Source organism: Lissotriton helveticus, chromosome 8 (genome assembly GCF_964261635.1).
Source record: "Lissotriton helveticus chromosome 8, aLisHel1.1, whole genome shotgun sequence".
Classification (NCBI taxonomy): domain Eukaryota; kingdom Metazoa; phylum Chordata; class Amphibia; order Caudata; family Salamandridae; genus Lissotriton; species Lissotriton helveticus.
Window position 1 is genome coordinate 928,276,904 of NC_136069.1, and position 17,040 is coordinate 928,293,943.

The 17,040-nt window shown below is 39.9% G+C and overlaps 1 protein-coding gene across 1 annotated transcript in view; it reads left to right on the plus strand.

Moving 5' to 3' along the window:
• Positions 1-1,424: 1,424 nt before the first annotated feature.
• LOC144771823 (G-protein coupled receptor 35-like) overlaps positions 1,425-17,040 on the plus strand; it is a 56,780-nt gene continuing 41,164 nt past the window's right edge. Inside the window, exon 1 of the mRNA XM_078656091.1 lies at positions 1,425-1,641. Coding sequence (XP_078512217.1) covers position 1,641 — 1 coding nt within the window. The 5' untranslated portion in view covers positions 1,425-1,640. The remainder of the gene's footprint in view (positions 1,642-17,040) is intronic.

The window sequence follows — 17,040 nt, forward strand, 5'->3', positions numbered from 1 at the left end:
CAAAGGGGCAGATTTATGAAGGCCTTGCGCCGCCGGTGCGTCATTTTTAACATGGGAAAAAGTGACGCACCGGCGGCGCAAGGCCTTCATAAATCTGCCCCAAAATAGGCTAAAGTATAGATGCTGCTGAAACTGATGAATTGTGTTTTAAATAAGTCGTTAACACTCACTATTGTTTATAAACACATAGAAGCATAAGAAGCTCAAAGCACTGCTTAACACACCCCAGTCCTTTCCCTCCCTCCAAACAATACTATAAAAATAATGGAATTTGTTGTGATGGTGTGTTAATACATTTGACTTTTTAGCAAATTTAACTGAAAATGTTGCTGTTATGTGCATTATTTTAACCCAGTTTCTAAATTATTCTCTTGGTCGTACTCGCCGAACCCTTGAGATATATCCAGTGCTGGAACCTGTCTTTGAGTTCAGATTTCGAAGCCTGCTTTCTACATGGACATCAATTCACCGAATTGCCAGAAGCAGTGAAAGTGCTATCACACACCCTTTGACCTCCATGACAACACAGAAAGTGGCATCATATTACTTTTGACATTGAATTGAAAGACGTGATGCCTCATGACCCTGACCTTGATCCTGATGACATCACAATAATTGATGTCCTAAAGCCTAGTGTTTTAACCCAAAGAGAAAATACATTGATAACTTGAAATAACACTCAAAACAAAGATTTTAAAAAACAATGTTGGTCATATTCACCAGTATTAATCGATATGGATCATATATTGGCCTATGAAGTATCAGCTTGTTATACTCCTTATCATTTGTAACACATTTTGATTTTTGATCACTTGTAAGGAACTATCACATTTGACAATTTTGCAGGTGTTTTGTTCAAACACAACCTAACACCTGCCCTATAAACAGGGGTCGCAGTTGCTGTCCCTTGATTGTGAATGGTGTCCACACAGGCAGAAAGTGGACTAGAAGTGGCTTCAAAGTTTTGTCAAAATATTTGTAGGATCAATATTTGTGGGATTTTTAAATGTGTCCAAATATTCCAGAACTGGGTTCAGAGTCGGGTACAGGTGCTTTAAGTCGGGTATGGTGAGGTCTCTGTGTTTGTAAAAATCCGACAGACAAAAATCCACACACTCCTTCCCTTTCTGTTTTGATAATCCTGGAAATTAGCTTTCCTAGCATAGACGCAGCGTGTCCTGCTCTAAGAGCACTTGCAGGAAACACTTATATCCCTTCAGATAGCGATAGCGCTTTAAGTAGGTGCTGAAGAGCTAGAGACGCCTTGTAATTACTTCCTTTTTTATGGTACTGAAATGTGTCATTGTTCGTCACTTGCGGTGTTTATTGTAACAGATACACTGGTCATTGTTCCTCATTTGCAAGCTGGAAGTAAACGTCAGCGGCCCGTCGTCTAGCGGGGTTTGAATGCAGTCTCTTTTACCGCTGCAGTAGACAGGAGAGGTGCTAGCAGTCTTTCGAAGACAAAAGTTTATAAATTCAATGTATGGTAACTTGAAGGAAGAAACTCATTTAGCGCGCTTGTCTCTGAAATCATTCTGCCTACAAGCTACGCACTCACTCTTGAACCGGGTTACAGAGCGGAGTCCTCCACTGCGGCTTCCGTAGAAAAGCTACGGGAACGGCTTGTTCCACATTCTAGTAAGTATATCACCTGCGTCAGATTTTCTTTATCATTGACTAATTAGCTGTTCTGCTACGCTCGAATAGTTATGTATGTATAACAACGACAATGAGATCTGTATCAAAAATGTAAACATGTTTTATCTTCCTGTCGAATAATAAACATTCTCATAGGGGAAGCGGTCGTGTTAATGGGAAATTGCCTCATGAAAGCTCGACGGCCTCAAATTAGCTCATATTCGGGAGGGAAGCTTTTATTTGTGTGGAAGGGGTAATGCGCGCTAAGAGGTGTATCACCTTGGCCAGAGGAGGGACAGTCACGGGCGGTTCTAGTATTTCTAGCCTCCCCTGGCAGGAACAGAATGTCCTAGGCCCCTCTAGTTTGCATACAATGACATCAGAGGACGAGTCATCAATCGAGTGTTAGTCTTTATGCATGGAAGCCACTTTGAAGAAGTTATTTTCATGGTGCAGCAGTAAAACATAAAAAATAGCACTAAAATAAGGACATATATTTTAAAGTTCCATTAAGTGGAAATACATATATTAATCCCAGTGGGTGGAAAGGGTTGGTGTTGGTTTCTCCAAAACATATGTCTTTAATTACATTTCAACAAGTTGTTTCCAGATCAGTGCATTGCTATGTATATATGTGGTATTTTTATAGTACAAAAATATCGGGAATGAAGCGGGTTGCTGTGTAGGGTGAAAACTTAAGTCAGTCAACAAGCATTAGAGGTAACTGGTCTGTGGACTTCCCTGCATTATGATGTAGTGTTCTTTAAAGAGTTGAGTACAAAGCAGTTTCTTACATTTCTTACATTTGAGCCATTGGGGGCTATCCAGATAGATATTGGATTCTCACTCTAGATCCTTGGTGCATAGATGAGGAAATACTTTTTTCTTTTCTTCATTTTTTGTACTTCTCCATCTTCCGCCTGAAGGTCTCCTTGCAGCAGCTGTGCAGAGAGTCACCGGAGAGGGTGAGTTTGTCATTCACTTAGACAGGTGTGCCAGTCGAATCTAGTGGTATTTATATGATACAAACCGGGCGAAAATGCTGCAGAGATCTGTAACAGGTCAAAAAAAACATAAAAGTCATTGGGTGATGAGAGAAGTAGCTGCTTTGTGAACTGTGTTAATCCATTACGATGGCCAGTCATGATGGCTTTGTAGATAATGCGGCTGGTTTTGAAGGTGGACCTGGCTGGCAAGGGGAAAGTACAGAGTTTCATCAGGTTGGTGGGTTGTGGTCATATTTCTTCTGTCCCTATTGAGATGTGCTGCAGCATATAGGATGCCCTTAAGGGGCAGCAGTGTGAATTAAAATTCCACAATAGTTTCTCAGGTACCTAGTGCAATAGGAGGTGTGTAGCACATAAGATGTTTGAGCAAGAAAGATATTAAGCGAACAAAATATTTGAAAATAGCTTGACTTCTGTTGAAGTCCTCACTCAAGTCAGTTAATGCTAGTTCGTTGAACATTACTGATTAGTTACTTCTTCACACCAAGAAAGCAGATCTTTGTTGAAATGGCAAGGCCACGTGCAATCTGAAAAGTCACTGTGCAACAAACTGTTGAAACCATTTTGCACACAGCTGGATTGGGATCTGGGGATATCAACAGCAGGTTGCATACAGGAAAGTAAATGGAAAAATATTCTTCGAACTTTGGAAAGCAACCCTAGGCCTCCCTTCTCCAGCCATCACAGTCTTGACCAAAGCGATGAGGTCCAAGGAAGGAAGAGCCCTCCCCTGTGTCACATATCCATTGTCCAGTGCTGCAAGGCTATGCTATGCCCCTCCCTGGTACTTTGCAGCACTTGGCTATGGCTGTGGGCTCAAGGGAGGCAGCACCTTGCCCTAGCATTCAGTCTATGGAATCAATTCTAACTTGTAAAAGTGAAGAACAGGCTCCACCCTAACCCACGCTATCACTAGGGTTCCCGCCTCAGTATCACATGCTAATTGTCCTGAAAAGAGATAATGAAAAATTGGCTGTTTATGGTTTCAGAAAGATGTTTATATAGCGGTTCATTTCAAGGGTTTCATCTCATTACACCCAGTCCTCAATCATCCCCTCTTCTCTTGAACTGATAAAGCATGTGATATTGAGAAAATGTTGTGTCTTGAAACATTCTGTCCAAAGTGGCAAACTTGGTTCTCCAACTTGACCAACCTGTTTGATCTCGGGCAAGTCATGTGCTTCCTTGATCTTTTTATTCTTATCTGCTATTCAGTGGCATCCGCTGCAAAACTCAAGTGGGGGCGCAGGGGGTGGGGCAGGGAGATTATCGAAGACAAAAATATGTACATACACAAACATCAATGTAAAAATATCGATAGTCAAAATATGGACATCCTATCTTTAAAATGTAAATAACGAAAATATCGAAAAAAATATAGATGTAAAAAATATCGATGCTCAAAATATCGTTTTTTTATATATAAAAATAATGATAAAACAAATATATTATAAAATAAAATAAAAAATAATTTACTTGGATATAATATACATTAAATAAATGTAATAAACACATTTAATTTAAAACAATTTAAATGTACATATATAAAATTTGATATATAAATGGATATTTTCTTGTAAAATAAATTAGTTATTAGTTTAATTATTTTCATTATGAATATATATATTAACTATTACATATATATATATATATATATATATATATATATATACACCTATAACATAAAATATAATAATAAAACATTAAATTATAAAATAAATTACTAAAATATTTATACATTTTCAAACTAACATTTTGCACTCCTTTGAGTGCAACAGTAGGAGCATTGTTGAATGGCGTAAAGGTAAACATTTACTATTCCCACTCCAGTGAGTACAACAGTAGGGAAAGTGTTAGATAGCGGAGGGATAACATTTACTATTCCCACTCCAGTCAGTGCAATAGTAGAGAAAGTGTTGGATAGCGGTGGGCTAAAAACGACTATTCGCACTCCAATAAATGTAACAGTAGGGAAAGTGTTGGATAGCGGAGGGGTAAAAATTACTTTTACCACTCCAATGAGTGCAATAGAAGGGAAAGTGTTGGATAGCAGAGGGGTAAACATTACTATTCCCACTCCAATGAGTGCAACAGAAGAGAAAGTGTTGGATAGCGGAGGGGTAAAAATTACTATTCCCACTCCAGTCAGTGTAAGAGTAGGGAAAGTGTTGGATAGTGGCAAGGTAAAATTTACTATTCTTTCTCGAATCAGTGCAACAGTAGGGAAAGTGTTGGATTGCGGAGGGGTACCAATTAATATTCTCACTCCAGCAAGTTCAAACTGTAAAAACAATCAAAATATTAACAACAAAACTATTTAGAAAACAAAATGAATAAAAAAATGCAGAAATGTTAGTCAAACTCAGGAAGCATCAATCATACAAATTGGGCAATCTACGTCAAGCGTTCGAAACCTGGCGCAGAAAAATAAAAATATGATTAATGTTCAACAGCTTAATGTGATTGAAAAAGTATTCTTAGAAAAGTTGTCATCAAGTGAGGCAATGCGGGCACAAAATACATAAAAGTGTTCTAATGCTCAAACAGGATTAACAAAAATGGCCAGAAAAAGGCTCAGAAAGGCCCAAAATAAATCTAAGTAATTAGTAACAACCACACAAGAAGATAAGATGAAAGTTTGCTCCTCAATCTTTAAATGTAAACTCCATAATAGTTGTTAAACACAGCCAAACATGGTAGCAATGGGTGTTGATTGTCCTGAAAGCCACATACAGATTGATACCATTCAGGCAAGTTGCATTATATCGTAACTTAGACAACAAATAGGAGGGAAACCATCCCAAGATGAGATGATAAAAGCTGTAACTCTACTAATTAATGATGTGGAATTTCAAATAAAAACATCTATGATTTTAATTTAAAATAATGGCCTGGAGAGCTTACAGAATAGCAACTATATCACATTGGCACCTATTCATGTTAATCATCAACAAATGTTATCTGTGGAACGGACCACCTTGTTGACTCCCTGTTTACTGTCAATCAATAGGGAAACCCAAGTAGTATAATGCCAAATGGTTTATTAATAGGTTCATGGCTCAAGACAATGGACTATATGAAGAAGCAAGATTATCCAAATATTCGACTAATCATCATGCCAAGATAATTTTTATCCCAGTGTACATTCTACAGGTCCTCATGACATTCTTCATCAAAGAAATGAAATGAAAAATTCCACTTATATAGCGCATAACCACCCGGAGGCCTCGCAGCAAAGTGCTCTTTTAAAACTGTTAGCATTGATCCTAACCTTATCTGGTCTTACGGCCGTAGATATTAAGGCAATCCAATTTAAGCAAGATCCTTCTAATACCTCTCAGGATATAACCCATGCCATGTGGTCAACCCCTGAAATTGCAAATAAAGTATTTGACTGTAGAGCGCAATTCGAAGAGTGGTGCATTGAAGACCAGAAATATGCCCTTTCATACTATGCAATCATTATAATTCCGTCTATGACTCCTAAGAGGGATGGGTATCCTATACCTCCCAACAATTCAAAACTACCTTCTTGCCTCCTACGTGGTGTTATTTGGCCCTTCTCAAATTGTCAAAAATGTCTTGTTTAACAATAACAAATTCAGCCCCCGAATCTCGCATTTGTGAACAATCAGTTAAGAGGAAAATGCTAAAGGATGACTGCACCTGGCTTCTTTCTGTATTATCAGGAACTACAGTCATCAATGGTGATTGATGTGAAGCTAACCTTGACAAACCACAATTGCCTGAGAGAATTTGCTCCTGGAATGTTCACAGCCTTACAAGACTTCTGGAAGTTCCAGAGGCAACATTATATCTGCAAAGCTTTGAAATACTGATGCTCCAAGAAACATGAAGAGAGCAAGGTGCACCAATCATCGGATTACAAGAATTTGCCACCAATGCCGCACGCACATTTCACAAGGTCAAGCTGAAGAAGGGCTAGCAATAGCTGTAGGAGCAGAATTAGAAGTTAAGACCCAAATAATTCCTTTGAACTGACATGGTTGCAATGTGTAAACTTAAAATGTTCCTCTTTGATCTTTCTATTAAACATTTACTTAAGCACAATGAGAAATAGTAAGATAGCCCATATGTCCATTTTGTGAGAAATTGTTAAATCATTGACTTTTCAATATCCAAATGCAAACTTAGTTATCTCTGGTGATCTCAATATCTGACTAAACTCTGGAAACGCTCTAACAACAAAATCATCCGGTAAGTCCAACTTCATTATTACTAAAATTTGCTGTGACCAATTCAAACAATTTGGCTTATTGATGCACAACAAAATAGTTCTGAAGGATGTATCACAGTTTCAATATTTAGCTCCTCCCATCACAGTTTTGTAATCAATTATACCACCATTTAGTCGTTTATGCTATAAGGTCCGACTTGAAAGTGACTAGAATCTGCAGTCCAATCAACAGGAAGAGATAATGCATCAATCAACCAATCAATCAATCAGGGAATTGTAAGCGCACTACTCACCCGTGACGGTCCCAAGGTGCTGAGAGGGTGGTCCAAAGATCTGTTTAGCTGTAGAGCCAGGTCCTGAGGGTCTTCCTGAAGGTGTTCAGGAAGGGGGTGCGTCTGATGTCTGCTGTAGCTCATTCCAGGTCTTGGCTGCAATGTGAGAGAAGGATCTTCCTCCTGCTCTGGATCTGTGGATGCGCAGGGTTTCGGCCAGTGCGAGGTTGGTAGATCGGAGATTTCTTTTGGGTAGGTGGAAGTTGATTCTGTTGTTGAGGTATTTGGGTTCGTTGTATAGGCATTTGTAGGTGTGAGTGAGGATTTTGAAAGTGACTTTTTTCTCCACAGGGAGCCAGTGGAGACTTGGTAGGTGTTGGCTGATGTGTTCGTGTCGGGGGATGCTGAGGACGAGTCTAGTGGAGGTGTTCTGTATTGTCTGGAGTTTGCGGAGTACGGACTTGTTGATGCTGGCGTAGAGTGCATTTCCATAGTCCAGTGTGCTGGTGATGAGTGCGTGGGTTTCTGTCTTCCTTGACTCAGGGGGGGGTCCACTTGAAGGTTTTGCGGAGGGTGTTGAAGCAGCTGGAGGTGACGGCGTTGACCTGTCAGTTCATGGTGAGTGATAACGATGCAGAGGTACTTGGTGTGGTCTGAGTAAGTGGATGGGCTTCTGAGGGCGGTTGGCCACCCAATGCTGTCCCATGCAGAAGGGGTGGTACAGAGGATGAGGACTTCTGTCTTCTTGGCGTTCAGCTTCAGGCAGCTGTTGGTCATCCAGACTGCGACATCTTGCATTCCTTTCTGGAAGTTAAGTTTGGTAGTGGTGGGGTCTTTGGTGAGGGAGAGGATGAGCTGGCTGTTGTAAGGGTAGGATATGATGTTGAGGCCATGTTGTGGGATGATGGGTGCAAGGGGAGCCATGTAGATTTTGAAGAGGGTGGGGCTCAGGGATGAACCCTGTGGGACTCTGCAGGTGATTTTCGTGGGGTCTGTGAGGAAGGGTGAGAGTCTGATCCTTTGGCTTCTTCCGGTGAGGAATGACCAGATCCAGTCAAGGGCTGTTCCTTGTATGCCTGCATCGTGTAGTCTGGTGACTAGTGTGCGATGGGAGACGGTGTCGGAGGCCACTGATAGGTTGAGTAGGATGAGGGCTGTGGAGTGGCCTTGGTCCAGGAGGGTGTGGATGTCATCTGTGGCGGCGAGTAGGGCGGTCTCTGTGCTGTGGTTGCTTAAGAATCCGGATTGGTACGGGTCGAGTTCGGGTTCTCTTCAATGAATTGTGTCAGTTTACTGTTGACTGTTTACTCTGCAACTTTGACTGCAAAGGGGAGGAGCGAGATGGGCGGATAGATCTTCAGGTTGTTGTGGTCAGCTGTGGGCTTCTTGGGCAGGGGTCTGACTTCTACGTGCCTCCAGTTGTCTAGGAAGGTGCCTGTTTTGAAGGCGGTGTTGATGGTGCCTTTTAGTTTGGGTGTGATGCGGGCCGTGGCTCTGTGGTAGATGTGAGGGGGGCAGGGGTGGGTGGGGGCCCCCAAGTGGATTCGTTTCATGGTCGAGGCGGTGTCTTCGGCCGTGATCAGTGTCCAGTTGGAGATGGTGGGTTAGCTGGTGTTTCTGGAGTTGTACAAAAGGGGGTGGTGATGGACGGAGCATCTGATCCAATCAAACACTCACACCCAGTCAACAGATCTGGGTTTAATCCATCACCGTTCTTTAGCCCACTCTGCCACCCCAGTTCAGACATGGCTGATGGATTGAGACTCAAGTTCTAAAAGAGATACTAGGAGCCACATGGAAGAAACATAATGTTTTGTGATTTGCAAACAGCGAATCTGTAGAAATCGCTATTAGGGTATCGCAACTTAGATGTATGTAACAGTGGAGTCCCCAGATAGTGATTTTTACAGATTTGAATTAATAAATTGATGAATTGAAAATCACTATTTAGGAAATAACAAAATTGAGATTTCCTAATTAAAAAATCGCAAATTAGGAGATGTTGAATTTTGGATGCCGAATGATGATGTCAGACCAGGAAGTTTACAAATACAGGGTGTGGCCACAACCCTGAATCCTAGCAAGGTGCTACTGGCTCACTACCAAAGTGTTTTTGGCAATATCTGTATAACACCATGTCCAAGGAAAATGGGGACAAGGATTCTGGCAGCAGGAAGAGGAAGGTCACATTTTATGAGAAGTTGGAGCTTCTAATAGAAGAATGTGTGGCACACATGGACCAGCTCTCTAGAGTGGTCCAGGCATTCTTGAACAGTAAACAAAGATATGGAACAGCATCCTGGAGAAGGTAAACTCCCTTGAGTTGACCCAGAGAACCATACGTGATATCAAGAAATGCTGAAATGATCTGAAGTCACATTCAAAAGAGAAGGTGGCCAGCACAATGGCTGAGGGTTCTGGCAAATGTGGTGGACCCTCCAAATATCCCTCTCCCCCCAGAAGGTGTGGGGGGAGTGTCAGACATTGACACCTCCCATCCTGCACACACCAGCCAGGGTAAGGGAACCCCTTTACTTACTTGACATAGCATAATGTTTGCAAATCCCCAATTAAACATCAAACATAAATAACTCAGATGCTTGCCTTATATTGGCAGTGCATCATGGGGGTTGTAGTACACCAAAGTTGCATGCTGCATTTTGTGCTGATGACTACACCATGCATATCTAAACCTCACAAACATGTCACAAACATATAATGCACAGTTGTAACAATGTAGTGAACAGACATTAAGCATTTATTCACACTAGCTATATACATGCATTTCCACAGACAACACCCAGGATGTGTCAGAAACAATGTTGGCTGAAAAAGCTAATGGCACACATGTGATAATGGAGGACGACACATTACCAGCTCCTATTCCCATCACTCCAACACCAACAGCTATGACAGCAACCGTTACACGACTGCCACACTTTGTGGATGGTGATAAGGAACAATTCAAAAACAGGTATACAACAACATTTGTGGACAGGACACACAGACAGCTTAGAAGCCTACCAGCAACAGTCCAAAAGGAGAATGTGTCAGATGACATGGCAGAGATGTTCTGTGTTTGGTGTCCTGGAGAAGTCCATCATCTCCGCACAGCACCTTTAAACCAAATAAAATAGGACTGTCAATAGTCATCTGCTAAGAATGTCAAGCTCCATTTAGCAATTGCCGAAAATGCAAGACCTGTGGATTGCTGCCATGGTGAAGGAGCACCATCTGCAGAGACAGAGGCACAGGAAGTACCTTGATACCTTCATCAATCTCATAAACCGATTGGCAGTAGCCACAACAACTCCAGCAAGGAGAACTTTGGATAATACAGACCGAAATGGGGCACTGCTGTTAGGATGTTGCGCTTGGGCTACTTCAAGTGATTACTTCCCTTGAAAATATAAAGACCAAAAACCTTTGTGTCCCCAACATTCTGCCTCCACCTGAGAGCGAAGAAGGCTCTAGCCTCAGTGGCACATATATGCAGGAGGCATGCAGTACCAGGCGTACACCCCCCATAACACTTTTGGGTCTTACATGTCCACACTTCCACAGGGCAATGTTGCTGACAAGGAACCCAATCCCAGAGGCTGGAAGAAGGGAATCCACTGAAGAGTCATAAGTCTACTATTTTGTTGTTTGCAATTACATAGTTTGTTGCCTAGTTGACACAGTGTTACATCCTCAATGGATACTATTGATGTAGGAGAGATACATTATGGTCACAACCTGAATAAAAGGTGTTCTTTCAGTTGTGCACCATGCATTACCATCATGTGTGATATCTATGTCTTAGGTGTTGTAATGACTCTTACCCCATAAATAGTTGTTGGTGGTCTGTGTGTGTGTGTGTGCATGTGTCCTATCCTGCTGCACCTTTAGTGATGGTAATTCTACATCTGAGCCAGATTCATCCTCAGTGGAGATGTAGTGCTGGCGCTTCCTCATTGAGATATTGTGCAGTATGGCACTTGTGGCAACTATCTTACAGCACATCTTGCGTCTCTACAGTAGTGCTACGCAGGTCTTGTGGAGGCAGCGGAACCTGGAATTCAGTATCCCAAAGTTCCTCTCAATGATGGAACATGTTGTATGTGTGCCCTGTTGTACTGCCTTTCACTTCTTGTATTGGAGTCAGGTAGGGTGTGAGAATTTAGGGACGGAAGGCATATACATTATCTCTTTCAGGTTATGAGAAGGAAAACCATTAGGTCACATTATACAATATAGGTCTGGCCACTGTATTCATTGAGCCAACAAATCTCTTGCCTAGTAAAAACACATCACAAAATTCACCCTGTAACAGTTGTTAATGTGGTGCCACAGTGGAATACAAAACCAAGTCATTGGTGCTTCCTGGGATTCTGGCCACAAGTTCTGTTATGATACTGGAGGCATTCCAAACTACCTGCATATTGAGTGAAATTGAGCATTTCCTGTTTCTGTATATCAATTAATTTCCTGAGGGGGCACATATGACAATACATGTGCCATAAGAACAATCAATGGCATTAGGAAACTGTGCTACCCGGTAGAACATTAATTTGGTCAATTACAATAATTGAGGGGTATTTGGGAAAAATATGTATTGGTTAACTTTGCTAACCATAATGTCTAGAAACCTTGAAAAGTCAATTCATGACCACTGGCCCCCACCACTGCTTGACCCTCTGGTAAAAGCCAAAAGCTAAGAGGTGTGGTCAACACAATACCTGTACATGTGGTGGGGTTGCATTTTTTTTTTTTTAGTGTTGGGATCCGAAGCAGAAGTTGTAATTCAGCCATTAAATCCAGGACTTCTTGAACTACGGAGTCTGTACTTCTTCAAAAATCTCCTCCTCTGTCTGTTCAAACAGGGTGACAGTGACCCTAAATATTCTCACCTGTCTCCTACTCCTCTGCCTGATGGTCAAAATCTTTATACTCATTGTCAAAACAAAGAGGGCCACCATTCTGAAAGAGCCAGATGCATTTTGGGTGCCATTTTATAGTTTTCATCTTTTTACCACCTGTCCAGATTGACATTAATTGCATTTCCTTAATGGCAATTTTGCGACTCATCACAATTAGGAAATCCTCTGTACATGCAGTTAGTGATTCATTATTGGAAAATCCCAATTAGCGATTTCCTGTTTAGCGATTACCTCACTACTAAGTGTGTACTTTCCAAACATTTGCTCCTGTCTGTTCAAACAGGGTGACTTTTATCCTAAATATCCTCACCTGTCGCCTCCTCCTTCTCTGCCTGCCAGCCAAAATCATTTTCCTTCTTGCCAAAACATAGAAGGAAGCCATTCTGAAATAGCCAGATGCATTTTGATTACCTTTTTATAGTTTTCATCTGGTTACCACCTGATCCGGATTTATGGTAATTGCATTACCTGAATGGCAATTTTGGGACTATTCACAATTAGGAAATCTTTTGTGCATGCAGTTAGTGAATCACTATTTGGAAATCCCTATTAGCGATTTCCAAAATATGATTTCTACTAGATAGAAATCGAATGTTGTACCACAGCAAATGCCTTTCGTACATACTAAAATACTATTTTGCATTTCCTAACAGCCCGAAATTGAAATTCGCACCATTAGGAAATGCAAAATGCCTTTCTACATATCTTAGGACCAGTTCAACAAGCAAGATTAGAAATCCCTCACAACCATTCTCTTTTTTTTTTAAATCTAGTGAAAGCAAGACTATTTGCCATCTTACAGTTTTGACTGCCATGTAAATATAAAGGTGTACAGTCATAATATCGAGTCAATTATTTCGACTGGACAGAATATCGAGTAAAAAATATAGAATGGACATAATATCGACTAGACATAATATAGACAACAAAAATATCGACTAGAGAAAATTAATATCGAATAGAATGGACATAATATCGAATCAAAAATATAGAATGGACATAATATCGACTAGACATAATATAGACAACAAAAATATCGAATTTAAGGTAAGTTAATAATAATTTTTATTTTTTGTGTAATATAAGTCTGTAGCGGGTTGTGGGTTTATAGGGGAATAGGGTGGGAAGTAATTTAATTCTAATTAATTAAATATGTTAATTTATTTATTGATATATATTTAGAATTAATTGTTAATTAATTATTAATTGGTAATTAATTAAAATATAATTGGTAATTAATTATAATTGATTAATTGATAAATATTTTAATTTTAGTAATTTATTTTCTGTAGCGGGTTGTGGGTTTATAGGGGAATAGGGTGGGAAGTAATTTAATTATAATTAATTAAATATGTTAATTTATTTATTGATAATAATTTAGAATTAATTGTTAATTAATTATTAATTGGTAAATAATTAAAATATAATTGGTAATTAATTATAATTGATTAATTGATGAATATTTTAATTTTAGTAATTTATTTTCTGTAGCGGGTTGTGGGTTTATAGGGGAATAGGGTGGGAAGTAATTTAATTATAATTAATTACATATGTTAATTTATTTATTGATATTTTTACAAATTAATTGTTAATTAATTATTAATTGGTAATTAATTAAAATATTATTGGTAATTAATTATAATTGATTAATTGATAAATATTTTAATTTTAGGGTTCAGGGTCAGTTGTCAGTTTTTGGGTAAAGGGGTATTTTTAGGGTTCAGGGTCAGTTTTCAGTTTTTGGGTAAAGGGGTATTTTTAGGGTTCAGGGTCAGTTTTCAGTTTTTGGGGTAAAGGGGTATTTTTAGGGTTCAGGGTCAGTTTTCAGTTTGTAGGTAAAGGGGTATTTTTAGGGTTCAGGGTCAGTTTTCAGTTTTTGGGTAAAGGGGTATTTTTAGGGTTCAGGGTCAGTTTTCAGTTTTTGGGTAAAGGGGTATTTTTAGGGTTCAGGGTCAGTTTTCAGTTTTTGGGTAAAGGGGTATTTTTAGGGTTCAGGGTCAGTTTTCAGTTTTTGGGGTAAAGGGGTATTTTTAGGGTTCAGGGTCAGTTTTCAGTTTGTAGGTAAAGGGGTATTTTTAGGGTTCAGGGTCAGTTTTCAGTTTTTGGGTAAAGGGGTATTTTTAGGGTTCAGGGTCAGTTTTCAGTTTTTGGGGTAAAGGGGTATTTTTAGGGTTCAGGGTCAGTTTTCAGTTTGTAGGTAAAGGGGTATTTTTAGGGTTCAGGGTCAGTTTTCAGTTTTTGGGTAAAGGGGTATTTTTAGGGTTCAGGGTCAGTTTTCAGTTTTTGGGGTAAAGGGGTATTTTTAGGGTTCAGGGTCAGTTTTCAGTTTGTAGGTAAAGGGGTATTTTTAGGGTTCAGGGTCAGTTTTCAGTTTTTGGGTAAAGGGGTATTTTTAGGGTTCAGGGTCAGTTTTCAGTTTTCGGGTAAAGGGGTATTTTTAGGGTTCAGGGTCAGTTTTCAGTTTATGGGTAAAGGGGTATTTTTAGGGTTCAGGGTCAGTTTTGGGTTTTTGGGGTACAGGGGTACTTTGTAAAAATAAGGTAAAATTACATTTAAATTACATTTATTTAATAAAAATTAAATTATATTAAATTATATTATAATATTTTTTATTAATTTATATTCAAAAAATTATTATATACTTACCAATACTTATGTTGTAATGGTATGCGTTGTAAAGGTATATGCGTTGTAAAATCTTGCGTTGTAAATGTATGCGTTGTAAAAGTTTTTGCGTTGTAAAAGTTTTGTTGTAATGGTAGGCGTTGTAAAAGTATGCGTTGTAACGTCATACATCCCTGGAGTGGGAATAGTAATTTTAACCTCTACGCTATCCAGCGCTTTCCCTACTGTTTCACCCACTGGAGTGGGAGTAGTAAATTTTACCTCTACGCTATCCAACACTTTTGCTAATGTTGAACTCACTATAGTTGTAACAATAAATTTTAAACATTTTCTAAAATGTTATATATGTTTATTTAATAATATGTTTAAATAAATATATATATATATATATATATATATATATATATATATATATATATATATATATATATATATATGTGTGTGTGTAATTTTTGGTGATATAATTTTTTTAATTATATAAATTATTTATTAAAATTATATTTTTTAAATAATTATTTCTAAGTTTATATTAAATATATTTATTACTATATTAGTTTTAACTTACTTTTAAGACATTTTAAAAAATCGATATTTTGACAGTCTATATTTTTGTAAGTCGATATTTTGGAGTCGATATTTTGGTACTTACCTGTTTGAAGATAGGGAGTCGATATTTTGTCAATCGATATTTTTGACTCGATATTTGTGTATCTCGATATTTGTGTCGTCGATATTATGTCAGTGATCCAAATATAAAATGAACAGATTAGACATTGAGGCCCAGATTTAAGAAGCCTTTGTGTCGCCTTTGTGTCACTTAAGGTGGAGCATGGCAACCCAGGGGCTTCAGTGAGATTTACTAAGCCATGCAAAGCCATCTGCTTGGCTTTGCATAGCTTAGTAAATCCAGAGTAATGCAACACAGCACACAATGCTGCCTTGCATTATTCTGTTTTGGGAAGGCATTCTGTGGGGGTTCCCACTCACCCACCAATGGATTTTGGTGCATTCTTAGATATGCTAATACTAGAAAACATGGGAATGCATCAAAATGCTATGCCTTCTCAACATATATGCAGCAAGGAGAAGTACCTTTATTTCTCCTCGTTATTTCCTCTTTCTATACACAAAAACAACCCTGCCTGCTATTCCAGCACCCTTGTACCACAGATTCCTCCTGAGGCGGAAAGTCGGGAGAGTTGCTAACGATATTTTTTTATTCATTTTAAACCATTATTGTGATACTGTGTCTGTACCTACCTGCTCTTGGCATTGAATCGCTGCAAAAAGCGAAGCACCCTCGCACAGCCGATTAAGCGCTGCAGCGGGTGAGTGTTTGTTTGGGTATTTTGCCGCCATTCCCCGATCCAGCTGACACGCCCACTCGCGCTGGCCACGCCCCCTGATCCTGGCTATTTAAACCTCGCGCTGACTACCAGCGCTTCTACCACAGATTCCTCCTGAGGCGGAAAGCCGGGAGAGTTGCTAACGATATTTTTTTATTCATTTTAAATCATTATTGTGATACTGTGTCTCTACCTACCTGCTCTTGGCATTGAATCGCTGCAAAAAGCGAAGCACCCTCGCACAGCCGATTAAGCGCTGCAGCGGGTGAGTGTTTGTTTGGGTATTTTGCCCTCATTCCCCGATCCAGCTGACACACCCACTCGCGCTGGCCACGCCCCCTGATCCTAGCTATTTAAACCTTGCGCTGACTACCAGCGCTTCTACCACAGATTCCTCCTGAGGCGGAAAGCCGGGAGAGTTGCTAACGATATTTTTTTATTCATTTTAAATCATTATTGTGATACTGTGTCTCTACCTACCTGCTCTTGGCATTGAATCGCTGCAAAAAGCGAAGCACCCTCACACAGCCGATTAAGCGCTGCAGCGGGTGAGTGTTTGTTTGGGTATTTTGCCGCCATTCCCCGATCCAGCTGACACGCCCACTTGCGCTGGCCACGCCCCCTGATCCTGGCTATTTAAACCTCGTGCTGACTACCAGCGCTTCTACCACAGATTCCTCCTGAGGCGGAAAGCCGGGAGAGTTGCTAACGATATTTTTTTATTCATTTTAAATCATTATTGTGATACTGTGTCTCTACCTACCTGCTCTTGGCATTGAATCTCTGCAAAAAGCGAAGCACCCTCGCACAGCCGCTTAAGCGCTGCAGCGGGTGAGTGTTTGTTTGGGTATTTTGCCGCCATTCCCCGATCCAGCTGACACGGCCACTCGCGCTGGCCACGCCCCCTGATCCTGGCAATTTAAACCTCGCGCTGACTACCAGCGCTTCTACCACAGATTCCTCCTGAGGCGGAAAGCCGGGAGAGTTGCTAACGATATATATATATATATATATTTTTTTTTTTATTCA